At 39.2% G+C, this 16,681-nt stretch overlaps 1 protein-coding gene across 1 annotated transcript; it reads right to left on the bottom strand.

Moving 5' to 3' along the window:
• Positions 1–7,313: 7,313 nt before the first annotated feature.
• Positions 7,314–13,528, bottom strand: LOC111228109 (CD276 antigen homolog). The gene is made up of 5 exons (XM_022753922.1): positions 13,446–13,528; positions 10,946–11,329; positions 9,873–10,172; positions 8,756–8,818; positions 7,314–7,705 (listed from the first exon to the last, which is right to left on the bottom strand). The coding sequence occupies exons 1-5, from the start codon at positions 13,486–13,488 to the stop codon at positions 7,416–7,418; spliced, it is 1,080 nt and encodes a 359-aa protein (XP_022609643.1). The 5' UTR covers positions 13,489–13,528; the 3' UTR covers positions 7,314–7,415.
• Between the last annotated feature and the right edge of the window lie 3,153 nt (positions 13,529–16,681).

Genomic DNA, 16,681 nt, shown 5'->3' with positions numbered 1-16,681 from the left:
CCCCACTGTAGTTTTCCCGTAGCACAACCATGAAGTTGACATTTGATGATTATTAAAGTTCCTTTCATCTCTTTCAAACCCCACAATGTACATTTAAAATATATGAATGTCATACGTCTGAGTTAATTTCTTACAGGAGCTATTTGAAAGTTTTGCTGTTGCTACATGGCCAGCATTAGCATCAATAGCTGTGTACTTACCAGTCTTCCCAAGTGCTTCAGCCATTGTTGCGTTTGCAATAGAAGAGGTTATAATATGTCCTACATCTTCAGGGCAGCCTGGATGCTACAGTGACTCAGAATCAGAAAGTGTTAAACTGAGACAGCTCTCAGTGAGTAAAGGAATGAAGTTTGATGGTGAACTCACAATGTAAGGAGACAGCTGTTAATGCTAATGTTAGCTAAGGAGCATTAGCAAAACTTACAAATAGAGCCTTTAAAAGGAGACTTTAGAGAAGTGTTTTCATTAATGTCTTCTCTGCTGCTAAGTGACAGAAAGGGGAACAGAAACTTTCTGAGGAATCTGTGCAAAAGGAACCAGCCCACACCCTCCTACATTGATGTGACTTCTTCTTCTGTTTCATGTAAACTCAGTCTTATGTTTGTTCTGCTTTTCCTGTATTTGACAATCAACAATGTGGTTTCTGCTTCGAGTTTTGGAACGCACATCTCATGGAAACTGAAAACTGGTAAATGGGCTTTTGCTATACGTCCACCACTTCATGCTTTATTATAGTCAGTCTGTCAAACAGCACCCTCACCCTTTGTAGAAAAAGTGTGCTTTGTTTTGTTCTCTCACCTCTTTAGAAGAGGGGCCTGGGCTCAGTTTGTGGACCAACAGGAAGCTGTTGGGCCCCTGATCAAAGCAGACTGAGGCCTGAGCACTGTCAATCCCAGTGTTCAGCAGCGACATTCTGTTTGGGATTATCACACCTGTGGTTCAGGGATTAATCCCAGCACAGACATGGGAACCAGGGACAATTGGGCTCCAGAGGTTGAGTGCAAAGAGGGAGGAGGGGCACGCTGACCAAGTGCATCCCAGGACTTTGCCCCCATGAGTCCCATGGGTGGATCAATAGGTTGAAAAGGATGGAAGCAGGTGCAGAGAAAGCTTGGTCTATGAAACCATAATGGCTCAGAATCGTACCCATCAGCTGCTGGTTTGGTGACTGTCAGTTTTTTTCTGTTTTCCCGACCAGTGACTGAACTAACACAGAATTTGAATTTGAGCAAGAAGCACCTCAGGTATACACCTAATGAGGAAGAGGAAGCTAAAACTACAGAGGTCTCAACTCATGGATCCATTTTTGGTCCACTAACAGTTGTAAATGTATATGTGATCCAAATTATTTGGTTTCATTCATTCTCAAAAACACAAGCTTTTTGACAGGTGGTAATTCTGGAGGCCAACCTTCAAATGGAAACACCAGTTTCCAGTTAAACAATATAGATAGAGCTGGTCGGCCATTAATCAGAAGGTCCGTGGTTCGATCCATGGCTCCTCCAGTCTGCATGTCAAGGCGTTGGGCCAGATACTGAAAATTGCCCCTGCTGTACCATCGGTGTATGAGTGAGGATGTGTGATAGAGATGAAAAGTCTATATAATGCAAGCGCTGTATGACTGTGTGTGTGACTGGGTGAATGTGACTCGTAGTGTAAAGTGCTTTGAGTGGTCATTAAGACTAGTAAAGCTCTGTATAAATGCAGATTAAAACCTGTCAACAGCCAAACTACTGACCAATCAGATCACTGGAAAAACTGAGTCATCATTCCTACAGGATCCAGGGACAAAAGACTTTACAATTAAATGTTAAATAATAACGAGCAGTAGACATTTATATAAATCAGTGGAATCATTTTGCTGTTCCAGACCAGCATGTGTCCACTCTGATATTAGAACAGAGATTCTAACAAACAGAGAAGAGTTTATGACACTAAATAACTACATAATAACTATCGTAGCTTCATTTTAACTGAACAAATATTCTTTAATCCGACTGGATTCCTGACAGTGTCGATGCTTTTCCTCTTCTTCCATCACCACAGCTCAGAACAACATGAGGAGACTCTGTGATAATAACTGCAAATAAAAACTAAACCTGTGATGTCTTCGATTAGAACAATGAACCACATGTTGTTTAATATTTCCCATGATTATAAATTTGATTTATAATTTTTAAACATTTCAGTCAGACTGACTCTTCAGACATCAGCTACTTCTTTCTCTCTTTTCTTTCTCTCTGCAGCAGAAACAGTCTGACATTAACTTTAACTTTTATCTGCTTCACATGTTCATGACAGTTTGTTCATCATCAGACTGAAGAGCAAAATATTCAGTGAGAAACTTAATGATAATTCATGTTGTTTTCAATATATCCTTAGTCTGACTTTAATAATTACAATTATTTCTAGTGTTTCTTTTTTATTCCAGTATTGTGATCACATTGTTTACATTTCACCTTGTTGAATTTCACTTTAAGACGTCACTATAACTGAACTTACCTGCAGGTATCAGTGTCTCTGCTCATATCATATTACTACTTTATTCATGGTTCTGTCGATGTTGCTTATAATTAACGACTCTGCCTCGTTCTCATGATGTGCTCGTACCTGGACAGGTAAACCCAGAGTTAACTGACCCAGTAGATAACCAGCTTCATAGGACAGGTGATCAGGACAATGTTAGGTTAAGTTTAACCAGATAACTAAAACCCGGACCGCTTATCCTGGGTATGTTGAACTTGCTTCAAGCAGTACAGGCCTCTGATCATTTAACTGTCGAAGTCTGCTCCTCTGTTCCCCTGCTCACGGTTCATCTCCCTGCAGTTCCCCCTTTTCTCCACCAGATGTCCTCCCCCCATTGTTTCATCCACACGAATGTTCCTCAGTCCTTATCAGTCCTGCATTGATGCCACCAGCCCTTGGTCCGTGTTCAGAGACGGATCATCTGTTTTTTTTCTAGTGTTGCTCCTGTGAAGTATCTTGTTGTTTGTTCCTGCTTGTTCTTCTGTCCTCCTGTGAGTCTTTTGCTTCATTAGTAGTTACTTCACTACATCAGCCTGGCTGTGTGTCAGCATTCGGGCCCTCTGCCTGTGATGCCATTCACTGTGGCTCTGTATGATCAAATATATTTAAACCCTGGAGAATTTCTTTCCTGCTGCTTTAATGAGACAGAGAGAACGATTAATTCAGAGTAAAATCTGTGTCAATTCAGCTGTAGTGCGATCACTTGCTAACATGAAGCTCAGCGAAAGTTCAGTCAAGAAGACGTCACATGCCCCATTTCCTGCTCTGTCTAAGCTCCACCTACTCATTCTCGTCTTCATCCAATTACAACCTGACACGCTGGTCTTTAGTCAATCACCTGTGAGCTGTCAAACTTGTGTTCTCTCTCTGCTGTCATACAGCTCCCACCTCCACCCTACACCACCTCGACCGTTGAGTCTGACCATCTCCAATCAAACCATCAATCAGAAGTTTCCCTCTCATGAAGACGTTCCATCCTCGAGCTCCACTCCTCATCACCATCATCACCACAACCAGCGTCTTGGCTCCGGGGAAGGTTTCCTCTAATTGAGATGGCCTTAAACCTATGGATCGTTTCCACAGTGATCCAAAGTCTATTCCTTCTGTTCACAATAAATTTCACTTATTTGATCTGCTGATGATGATCAGCTTTCCTTCTTCTACTGACAATGCAGAGAACCACCTATGGCATTTAATTAGTCTAGTTAATTAGTCTAACTAATTAAAAGCCATAACCACCTCCTTGTTTGTTTAGCTAATTCCTGCAAGTTCATTCCTCCTGAGACAGTTTGACACCTTCATGTCTCCAGCCTGAGAAAAAAAAATCAAGAACAATCTCTTCAGAGCTCTTGTTCCCGGAGCTTGGATCCTTCATCAATGGTAAAATCCTCCAGCTGAAGATTTTTAGTTCCAATCACACTTTTTAGTCCTAGATCTGGTGCCCTCTAAAACCCTTCCTATACACACATACACACACACACACAAACACACAGATACACACACATCATCCATCAACCTTACACAAAATAACAACTTGTGCATCAGCATCCTTCACTTATTCTCTCACTTTGTTTCAAAAACACTGACTCAACCCTACAGTCCCTTGAAAGAGACACTTGCAGAATCTCTCACACACATAGTTGCAATTGGGACACATGTAGACACAGCTGCCTCTTGTGGACGAAATATTTCACAGGATCGTCTGGAGATTGGCAGAGTGAGTATGATGGACTCCACCAGCTGCTGCATCTTTGTTTCATCTTTGACCAGTTAAAGCTAAAACATCAGTTAGAATGAAGTGATTTCTCTTTCCATCTGATTTCAAAATAGAAATAAATGTAGAAATACAGAAATAGCATTTTTCATAACCAATTCATTAATCTATTTAATTATTTATTCCGCATTTACAGTATCCTCAGGTTCGGTCCCCCACTCTTTGGAACAACCTTCCTGAGGAGATTAGACTGGTGAGCTCTTTAGCCTCTTTCAAATCACTCTAAAGACATATTTTAATAGGTGTGCTTCTCCACACTCGTCTGAATATACTTTATTTATTACTCTGTTATTTTATTGAGTCATTCTCCTGTTTCTTATCGATTGATTGAATCATTGTAGACTGTATTATAAGTATTATTATTATTATTATTATTATTATTATTATCATCATTAATTAGCCAGACAGTCACTGTTGAGCAACAGCCCTAATTTTCTTTGTTGAAGACTTTACTTTGAAAAAAAAAACTGGCATTGAATTGCAGTGATATTTATGTGTCAATGAAATATACCATCATGCTTTCCATGCATAATCATAAATAAAAAATGATGAGTAATCCTGCGTGGACAAAGCTATTAACAGTTTCTTTATGACCCTTCACATATTACAAATTGGTAAAGTTGCAGTACACTGGTTCCGCAGCAGGTGTCAGCAACACCACATGACTGGGTTTATGGTCAGACTTAAACTGACTGGAATTATCATCTTTTTTTCAGGTCATCAGGTCATTATACATGAAAACATCAACATCAGTCTTATTTACATTTTGGTGAATCAGAATCAGAATCTGGTTTATTGCAAAGAGGAATTTGCTTTGGTGTGTTGGTGCATAACAATAAACATAGGAATAAGAAAAGAAATGTAAGCAAAGGTAAAAGAAACAAGTACCGCAGGTCATAGAGCTTAAATATACATAGAAAAAGCTTAAAAGTTAAGCTCTCTAAGTGTTATTCACTCACTGTGTTTGCTTTGCGAATGCAGCTCCACATCAGTGAAGAACGAAGTGAACACATTTTTCAGTTAAATGGCTTCATACTACAATTTGTTTGGATTAGGTTTGTGATACATTGAGTATAAAATATGTTGTATTTATCTAAGAAAAGAAAAAAGGAAATAAACTTTATTCCAAGTCTTGCCAGTCAGCACAGAATCAAGCATTAGTTTGGCTTTAGGTTTCAGATCAAAACTCCTAATTCCTCTTTACATCAAAACTCCTGCGACATTTAGGCTCAGACAATTTTGCCAAAAGTTGGTGTTAAATTTAAGCATTATGTACAGACACTCAGATTGTAATAATTTAATTCCATGGGACAGTAAAATCATTTAAATTAAAAAAAACCCTCTTGATGGAGCCTTGATCTGCCCTTTTGTCTTTCTGAGGATATATAGTGAAGTACAGCACAGTATGACTGCCATGTTGTTATGTTTTAAAAAATAAGGAAAACAATGTTGAAACAAAATTTTTTTCATTTTGTTTTTGCATCAAACTTTGTTTTTGCCCAGAGTCAGAGTCAAATGAGAAGAGTATCAACACAATGAGAAAATGTCTTTAGTGGATAACTATGTGTGGATACAGTGGAAGTTTGTACAAACACAATGAGAAGTGTGTGTGTGTGTGTGTGTGTGTGTGTGTGTGTGTGTGTGGTCTAAGTCTTCTGCGTGCAGGCCTTCAAAATGGAAAATTGTTTTCTTATTAACTTCCTGAACTGAACAAGCATTTTGCTCTTTAAGGGATTCTACCTCTTCTTCTATTGTGGCTTGGCTCTGAAAGTCAAAGCTAGTTTACCTGTGGAAGTTTTGGATGTCATCTGCACATCACACCTGTCACTGAGTAGTAGTAGAAGAAGCATATATTACTTTCCTGCACGTGCTGAATTCAACCTGCTGATAGGGCAAGGAATAACCTACTCTACACAGAGGCTCTCTACTGCTGTGTCTGGAGTGGAGGGTGAGATTAATCAGGTTGTCTGGTACATTTGGTACCTGTGTACAGAGTGTCAACAACTTCTTGCACAGTAAACAATGGGCTTCGTATTCATTGCCTTGAGCTGGTTTCAGTCAAAACATTGTTGTTTTCTTTACATTCATAAATTTTACTTTCCCATGCCACTTACAGCATCAGGCTAGATTAACAGAAGTCTGAGGTATAGTTCTGTTACAGTGGACTACACAACAAAACAAGCAACTGAGATTTTACGACTCAATGTAAAAAAAAAACTTAAAACCTTAATGAATGACTGGCAATAAATAAAGGCCTTTTTCTAGACTAGTGGATTAAAGATCTTTTAAAGAACCATGGATTCCCTGTTGTAGGACACAGAACAGCTTCATTGTGTGATTGGAAGATTTTGGCTTGTGGCCACAAACACTGAAACACATTGTTCTTACAATACAGTTGTTCTGTGTTGCTGGAGTTTTGATCTCTACCTTTTCTACCTTGGAAGGGGGCAGAGCTCTGCCAGGAATCCCTGGTGAGGAGCTGGAACCATTAAGTTCTTCTTCAGACATGTTTTAAATGATATAAAATACTCTGCTATGATTTAACGTGGTTTTCTACAAAATGGAAGTTCATCTACTCTTACTTCCTCATTGAGAAATCTGGATCAGGAGTCATGCAGCCCACCACTGCTTTCACTGGGTTGAGACCCAGACTGAAGAGTTTTTGAGGAGTCTGATGTATCAGAACGGTTAGCAAAGTTAGCGTCTTCTATTTGTTTATGTTGTTTGTTAGCTTGTAACTGGCAGTGACTGACACAGTGTTAGCAGTTGTGCTAATGCTGATTCAGGTTTGTTTAGCCCCGCCCCCCGTCCCCACAAGTTGACAGGATTGGTTCCTTAGGTTTGTCACGTATGAAACCCTGGCTGTCTGAATCTGTTTTTATGAGACTGTCATTGGTTCACTCCAGTTCAAGGTGGAAACACTCAGTCATGGTGTTGATGAACTTTTCTCTCATCATATGTCTGTATCATATAAACACATCATATGGATTTTAACAAGGTTAAACACTGGATTTTCATCAGAGGCTCTTTACAATAAAAGAAATACAATTATTCAATGATCAAAAAATTTGCCTTCAACAGTTTTGATCCAAGTTTGGATTCATTCTACTGACATTTATTTGTCTTTGTCGCTTTCTGAGGTTTTTGTTTCATCTAAAGTTTTTACACTGACACTTTGTTCTTGTTTTTCTTGTGCTGCATCAGTATCAGCAGCGGTGAGGTTGTTGGTCTCACTGTCTACAGCACCATCACTCTTCCTTGTGGAGCGGAACTGCACAGCTTGAGTCCCTGTTTGTGAAACACTGCCCTCATGAACATTTCCTCCAGACATGTTGGAATCAGAAGCCTTTTTCTGAGAGGGAGATGAGTTGACTATTCCCCCCTGTTCCTGGTTGCAGCTTTTCTCTGGAAGAGAAAAGTTTTAGTAATGATATAACAAAACAGCAGCAGGCAAACTTTTTATCTTAATTTCGTAATAATAATATTTTTTATTAATAATGTTGTCTGGAATATATCTGAAGGATTTGATACAAACATCAAAACAGAATCAATTTTTTTAATTGAAGCCATTGCACTTTATTGGAAGAGCTTGATTCTGTGCTGAAGAGACACTCCATTATTGAGAGTGTGGATAAAGGAGCTTTCAGACTGTGTCGGTCTGTTGAGGCTGATCAGAGAGACTTTCTTCAACTCTGGAAACCAAACATGAAAATCATAAAGAGGGAAATGTAGGCCTGAGCTGGAAGGAAAATGAGAACAATTGCAGGGAAAATTTTTTATTTTACTTTAATTAATTAATTTATTTATTTTATGTTCTGATATTAGTGCAAGTTGAGTGTGAGTGTATGTGGTTGTGTGAGTAATGTAGGTATTTTTGATCCCAAATTGCTGTATTGTTACTGTATGTTGTAATCTGTATGGGATGTGATAAGGAAATGATTTAGATATTGGGGAAAAAAATAATAAGGTAGTCATAATAATAATACTTTTTTCTGTGATAATGCTATGTAAACCTCTGTATCTGTTAACACACTAACTCTACTTCAAAGCCTTCAGTTTTGTTCACTTTAGAGGGCACAAAAAGTGCTTGCTGCTGTTTGTCAAGCTTATTGTTAGGAGCGGATTTTGAGACAAATTGCCTTTCGAATGAAGGGAATGTGAATGTCCAGACCAGAACCACAGACCGTTATGTCCCCCTTGGTCTGATCTGAGGTTCACTCACATCGACTGACAAGTGTTTGAGTGATAAAGTCTGACAAAGTTTAAGCAAACATTTGGATCTTCACAAAGGAAAGACTTGTTCCAGGACAAATGAGCAAAACAGAATATAACAGGGCACACGCTGTAATACTGCCAGACTTACACCTGTCTTCATTCATGTGACTAATACTTAAATACAACATATCAAACACATTATATAACATCAAACATTCAAAGAAGTGAAGAGACACTTACTGATGCAGTAAACAATAATCAGTGCCACGGCCACCAAGAGAGCAATGCAGAGAACAGCAAATACTAAAAGAGAAATGCAACAAAAGAGCTGTCAGAGTTTGAACACCTGGAAATTATAAATAACCGCAGGTAATACTGAACATTATAAATGATGACTAGAAAATTGTGTAACAATTGTATTTAGAGGAAGAAGTGCAGTGAAGAATGAGAATGAACAACTGGAACTGAGCATCACAAATTCACCATGTCTTCCTGTCTTAAGACTAGTTAAGACTTACTGCAGAACTATATATGTGTCAGTTACAGTTACAGCTCAGTTATCTCTATATCCTTGCATGTGCAGTAATTAGCAGGACATTACTACAGACAAAATTATATAACAAAAGTTAGTGTTTTGTTTTATAAAGTTGTTATTTTTAAAGGTTTCACTAAGTGCTACACATATTCAGAATCAGCATAACCCCAGCTCATTATATATAACTGACTGGTCACATCCTTCTGTCTTTCACTACAATAAACTCAGACCAACAGCTCAGACTTTGAGCTCAGAAGACCGTTTGCTCCCATTTACTTTGGGTGTACCAACAGCTGACAGCCAAGCCAAGCTTCTGAATCAGACACTCTGATTGAACGAATGTTGAACTGAGTGACGTGACTCTTGACATCACTCGTAAAGATGATGGATGAACTTTACATATTAGTTTATCGACCAAAGTCAGTGACTCACATGGAAAAACAGGAACTTCGAAAACACTGATTCTCTAGTTAAACGTGAAGAAACGGCATGTCTCTCATTCAAACCATCATGGAGTTATGAAGTTCTAAACACAATGCAATATTTAGAAGTGTATATGCTCCCATGGGCTTGAGAGGGTTGACCTCTACACAGATTGTAAAAGACATTGAGACTTTGCCAAAATCTAAAACAACACCTTCTGTGTATGTTGAGTTTTCTTGATGTACAATTTCATGCAATGACATAAAAATGCAACAGTCTCTGCATTGGTATTAGTGTTTACTGTGTTTCTAGCTTTGTGATGTGCCATCACAGAAATAGAGAACTTACCCTTTAACTCTGCCTGTGTGCACAGTAACTAGATGGAGCAGATTGAAGTACCTTGAGTAAGTGGAGAAGGTGTCATGTCTGTAGTTGCACTCAGAGTCTGGTGTGAAGTGGGGTTATAAACCGTGCAGGTCACTGTTAGTAACCCTGTGATGTTGACTGTGCTCCTGATGCTGTAGGTGCCATTAGCCTCAGGGGTAATGGTGGTTTCATGTAGTTCCAGTGTACGTTCATGTCCCTCCAGAAGGTCCCCGGACCTCCATGTGACTTCAGGTTTAGGGTAACCTCCTCTCGTGCTGCAGGTTGCAATCTTCTCATCTTGGTTTATCTCAATTTTAGGTTCATGGAAAGGAGCTGGAGATGGGTCAGCAATAGTTTATTGTCATTTTTCATGTGTGTGAATATTATAGGACTGGAACATTAACATGGCATGTTAAATAAAAGCAGTGGGGTGCAGTGAGTTTTACAGATAGGCAAGCAGTTTTGGGGCAAGTTTTACAAAGATGTTTCAGACTGATCTGTAGTGTTAGGTCAGTCTTAACTTCGCTCATAGATCAGTCTGATGTTAGTCAGACTGTTACACAAAAATAATCAATGACTGACCAGTAGCACCAAGCAACAAAAAACAGGAAAACATGGCTAATAATTTGGGGTTTGCTAACATTATTATGGAGAGAGCAACGAGAAGAAAAAAAGTTTTTAGACACCTCAGACATTTTTTTTTATTGTTTCACTCTTCAAGTAAAACATCCTTGTAACTGTCTCAATTTTTTTTCTGTCTTTATTTTTTCTGTGCTAATCCGAAAAATGTGTAATGTGATCCGTGACTTAAAATCCATGATACAGTCTGATGTGTGATTTTCCTGATCCATTGCACCCCTTATGACAACAATAATAGGCATATGAAAATATTACTAAATAATGAAATACATCAGAAATGTTATTTTATAGTTTCAAGGAAAATGATATTTAAATGTAAGAGGTCTGAACCCCATTAACTATTTCAATTCTCCATAGAGATATCTTAAAATTTAAGTGTACTTGAATAGAGTTTATTTTAAATGAAATGCTGTTACAATAACAAGAAATTGAATTTGTCAGGAAACAGGAAACAGGAAAATACTGACCTGATACATGCAGTGTCACCTGACAGAGCTTCTCAGGTTGCTCTGATGTTGAATTTATAAAAATAACTTCAAAGGCGGTCTTGTCATCTTCCAGCATCAGTGACTCAATGACCAGTGAGAAGTTCCCAGAGGATAACTGATCAGGGAAGATTTTAGTCCTGTTTTTAAATAACTGGTCTTGGTGTTCAAACTCTTCTTTTCCTTTTGCGTAAACATGTGCAACGATCACAGCTTTGCTTTGGCCCTGCCAGTATATGAAGCTTTCCTCAGGCTGGAATGGTTTGCTGAAGGTGCATTGGCATTGCCAGAGCCAGGAAAATCCTCTGGTTCCATTTTTAATGATGTTTGCAGATGATAATGGCAGCAGTAGAAACAAATGGAAAACTGTAAAGAGAGAAAAAAGATTCATCAAACGCTGTCTGTAACTTCTGCCTCTAGGGCTCTCTCAATCAAATCAATAACAAAAGATGACATAATGAAATAGTGTGGGATCATGGGAGTTGTTGTCTTCCCCACCATTACCCCAAGCTGCCGTTTGGATTCCTTCAGTGTCAGTGGTTCAGGAAATCAAACAGACCCAGTGATTCAAACCGTTAAAAACACTGAATAAAACAGTTTGACATTTAAAGTCAGTGTTTGAGCGACGCTGTACGGAGGACAGAGAATCAGGGAAGAGTTGGAGCTGACATTGATGCTAACCTTTGTTCTGATTGTTTCTCTGATAACTTATGAACCAGATGTTCAGCAGGTTTTTACCAGCAGCTGAATTCTCCACAGAGGTGTCCTCCTCTCCATAACAAACACACCAGGGGATTCAAACCAGTAGAAACACTGAATAAAGCAGTTTATGTTTAAAGATCAGAGATTCACCGACGCTCTTCAGTGACACAGGACAGGACGTCTCCAGCAGCTGGGAGCTGAGCTGTCTAACATTTCCTCAGCTTGTTTCTCTGATAACTTCAGATCCAGACGTCCGACGACTAAAATCCTTCATCTGGTTCAAATATAGAGCTGAAAACCACCAAGGTGTAAAAAGTGTATGTGGCTTAAAACTAGATAAAAGTTAATGGTGAGCTTCTGTCAGACAAACACACTGACACGGGAGAGACGTATCAGAGGATTGAAAAAAACAACCTGTGCGATTGTTCAGGTTGGATGAGTGGTTGGTTACGTATCATATGTAAATCTTTTTCAGCTGTTACAAATTATGTGTATATGTATACAAATCATTTACAAAGCTTTATGCACCCCCCTAAGTGTTGTCTATGTGTAAATGTGTAGCATACAATTTTCACTCTTCCTAAACTAGCTGGTTTTGTGGTCTATTCTTTAGTTTAACAGTGTCTAAACAGGACCATAAGATTGCCAAACTGGCGTCCTGCCACACCTTTTACTTCTTAATTATAGGAAGATGGTCTCCATTGTTTTTAAACTCATCTACCTCTGAGTTCTGGGTCTGGGTCTATTGCTTAAAGAATCTGCACACTTAATGATAGAGGTCTTCAGCTTCTGCTCATTACTCACTTTTTAAATGTTGCTGGAAATGCCACCGAAAGTGCAACATCAGATATGATACTGATATAACTTATCTATAGAGTTTTCCACTGTCATGAATGAGACGGCCCAGGGGTCCATTACCATGTTCTTTTGCAAGCCAATCATATCATTCAATGACCAAAAGGTGGTCCACCAGTAATTCTCTGTCCAGTTCCCCCTGAGCCCCCCACACAGTCTCCTTACAGGTTCTCCAGGCCCAATCTTATAGGTCTTCATACTGTCTTAAATGGAATATATTCTCCCTAAATTGTTAACAGAATTATTAGGTGTTACTTTAAGTTGTAATGTTAAATTTTCTTCAGAGGCTGATAATTAGGGGACATAGAGGATATGATCTCATATCACAGATTTCTCTGGTTTGAGAATTAATAGAAACATTTAGGAAAATGACAGAATACAAATTAACAATATTGAGAACATATGTCTAGTTGATTTTAGACATTTTAATGAGGAAGGTTACAGATTATAACTTTTAAAATTACCCAGAGCCCTTAACGCCAAACTTCAGTTTCTACCAATGTTCCTTGACATCAGCTACAGTGCATTGAGAAAGTGTTCAGATCCCTTAACTTTTATGACATTTCTTATGTTGTAGCCTTCTGCTGAAATTGCATTCTCATAGAACACTTCCTTTTTTATTAAGAGGACAGTTTGCGAGGACATGTCATAGGACATAAAAAGAAAGGCAGATGTGTATCCAGTAGGATAACTCATACCAGCACCCTGGCACTGGCTCACCTAAATGGAAAGTAGGCATCATTTTATGAGTACTGATTTCCTGAAAGCTAACAAAAAGACAGACTTTACATTAGGACCAGGTTGAGACAACAGAGGACTGCTCTTCATGTGGAGGCTAAATAATAAACCTCATACTGGTGGGAAAAAAATCTTTTATTCTAGTAACTATGAGTGAATTAATAAAAGTCAAATAATAATATCTTACCAAGTGATATCGCAGACAGCACGTATGTCATAATTCCAACCATGATGTTCTTTCACTAAGATGTTCCCATGAAGCTGAAAAAGATGAAGCTGTCACTCATGGTCTAGACAGGCTACGTAAAATTCCACTTCCCCTTCAATTGTTTGCCCCTCCCTCCCTCTCTCTCTTCCTCTCTCTCCCTTCCTCTCCGTTTGTCTAAAATTCAAAGGTTTGTGTGTGATAGAGAGAAAGTGTCAGCAGTCCGACAGTGTGAGGGAAGCTGTTGCTCAATCATAGTAACTGTGTGTGTGTGTGCATGTGTGTGTGTGTGTGTGTGTGAAGCCACCGACAGACTGTGAGATGTGAGATTTCAGCAATCTTGGCCACATATGGATTGGATTGACGTATTGATGGTGGTAAACAGCGGTGGCCCTGAAAGCTCAACACACTGCAACTTAAAAACACATGCAAATAGACAAAACCATAGACTGTAAGTAAAGATGGACGTAGCCTCAGAGGTTTCTGAAGAGCGGTTTTGAAGCTAAGACTGGGCTCTCCACTGTCGCCATCTTGGCAGTGCCTGACTCTAGTGGTCATTAAAAGAACTGCAGGTTTTAGCACTTCATTGCTGTCTTCACTTATTAGCCCCAGAGGTTGATGCTTTGACAAAACACAAACAACTTCAGAAAACATCTTCATTAATTAGACAACACATGCTGCAAATACTCACAACGCAACAGAAGTGTTTCCAGTGGACACAAAAAAGTGATGAACCTGGCTGGGATGAAATTGTTTAAGTTAAAAGCAATGAACAACAAGTGAAGAAGTTCCCTCAAGACATTACTGAGATATTGCGTTCATATGAATAGTAGAGACAGATGAACAACCCAAAAACATAACGCAGGTCGCCAGTGCAGAGGCATAAAAAAAAGACGTGAATGATTGAGTGATTATTTTTTTCTTCTGGGTTGTCATTAGGTAGTCATTGCTTTCCTTGAACTCATAAGCATCAAAATGTATGTGTAATATAATGAAAATTTTGTGAAATATTTTTTGAGACTGACTTTGTTTATCTCTGCAGTATGGCTTCTACTGGACACCGAGGCGGAGGTCTAGATCAAGGGAGATTTGACACTGACCACTATGATGCTTAGGAGGAATATGAAGTAGTGAGTCCATAGAGTTGGAAACATCTGTCTATGAGACAGATGTTTGCGAGGACGTGTCATAGGACATAAAAAGAAAGGCAGATGTGTATATAGTAGGATAACTCATACCAGCACCCTGGCACTGGCTCACCTAAATGGAAAGGAGGCATCATTTTATGAGTAATACAATTCCGGAAATGAACAGTTGGTTCCTGAGAAAAGCCTGTAGCACTGGCGCTGGGGAAACAGGCAAGGAAATCTATAGCTTACAGTTCTGATAAAAATGTGTTTAACCAACTAAAGAAACAGACGCTGTCGTGGTATATTTTGTGTGAGACAACTGTGAGTGGAAAGATGAGACTGGTCACTCAAACAAATTACTGATATACCAAAGTCAATAACATTAATTTTTTGATTTGACTGATTTTTGACTGATCTGTCTATGAGACGGATGTTTCATATGAAACTGACCCAGACACAGAACCAGACCCAGAACCACGCACAGACCCAGACCTAGACCCAGAACCAGACACAGACCTAGACATGGAACCAGATATAGACACAGAACCAGAACAGGACACAGACAGAGAACCAGACCCAGACCCAGACCCAGACAAAGAGACAGAGACAGAACCAGGACCAGAACCAGACCCATACACAGACCCAGACCCAGAACCAGAACCAGAACCAGAACCAGAACCAGAGCCAGAGCCAGACACAGACGTCGGCACGGAAACTTTACATGATAATTTGGCAGCATGGGCTGTCAAAAAGTCACTCACAATGCACTGACACCCTTACTTCGCCAGCACTGTTCAAACTTACCAAGTGATGCTAGAACATTGCTTGGTACACTTTACATTCTGTTCAAGGTTAAAGTTGGGGCCAGTATAACCATCTTGGCATGGTGTTAAAGGAACGTTAAAGAAAGTGCCTGTTGGTGGACAGCTTTTAATCATTTGGCTCTTCAGGTTAACATTGATGGGCTGCCACTATTTAAGTTACACCACGCAGTTCTGGCCCATACTTGGTGCTATCCAGAATCCTCCACAATATGATCCTGTTGTAATTGGTCTTTTCTGTGGTACAGCCTGGATGAGTTCCTGGGGGATGTTGTGTCAGAGATCAATAAACTTGAGAGAAGTTTTAAATTGGATGTGATCAAACTTACACTGACAGTCTAAGCAGTAGTGTGTGTGATGCGCCCTCCTGGGCTTTTGTAAAATATGTATAAGATCACTCAGGATATGAGAAATGCACATAGTTCCAAGAACAGATACAGTATGCCTCTATAGGGAAAGATGTCCAAAAAATGACGACCATCACCTTGGGAACTCCCCTCGGAAAGTCCCCTCGGGAGAACACATAATTGGGGGATGCTTTCTGGATTTCCAGTGAACTACATGTATGAGAGGTGAAAGTAACAAAAATGAATTGATAGTAATGGACGTGATGAAAATGCATGTGAATTGAAAATGGAGCAGTAAATGTTGGAAAGGCAGCAGACTGTAGCGCAAGTGCCCTCTTGTGGCAGAAGTTGAACAATTAAGCACATGGAGCCTGTAAACTGGTGAAGTGAGAGGATCACTGAGGACAGAGTACTGAGGGGGCATTCTGACATTATGTGGCTCGCTTATGCTAAAGCTAGTTCATCTGCTCCTATTGAGTGGAGGAGTTATATTAACAATAGACAATGCTGGTATTCTGTATAATATGAACGTTTGTTTACACTGCAACTTCAATGATCAGTCAGCGAGTAATTTCTTCTTTCTATATACAGCTGGAGTGTTATGAGTCACCATTTATCTATTAGTTGTTGAGTAAGCATATGAGTAATGGCAACCAGACGATAGGAATTTTTATTTATATTTGAAGTAATAAGCCACACATTGTTCAGCTGGCACTTGTAGTTGAAGAGCTGTACTGTTGTGCTACAATATAAGTCCGTGACGAAGAGTTAACTACTTGCTGTCAACAACAAATAAATGTCTAAATGTCTAAACACTATTTCAAATAAAATATTAATCAAGTTAATCAAATCAATTGACCATTTCTCACTCTATTTTTCCTTTCTATTTTGCCTCCTCCTCTGACTCAAGTGTTCCTTTG

Source organism: Seriola dumerili, unplaced genomic scaffold (assembly GCF_002260705.1).
Source record: "Seriola dumerili isolate Sdu_G_001 unplaced genomic scaffold, Sdu_1.0 BDQW01000200.1, whole genome shotgun sequence".
In the NCBI taxonomy this organism is placed as follows: domain Eukaryota; kingdom Metazoa; phylum Chordata; class Actinopteri; order Carangiformes; family Carangidae; genus Seriola; species Seriola dumerili.
This window is presented reverse-complemented; position numbering and strand designations above follow the sequence as displayed.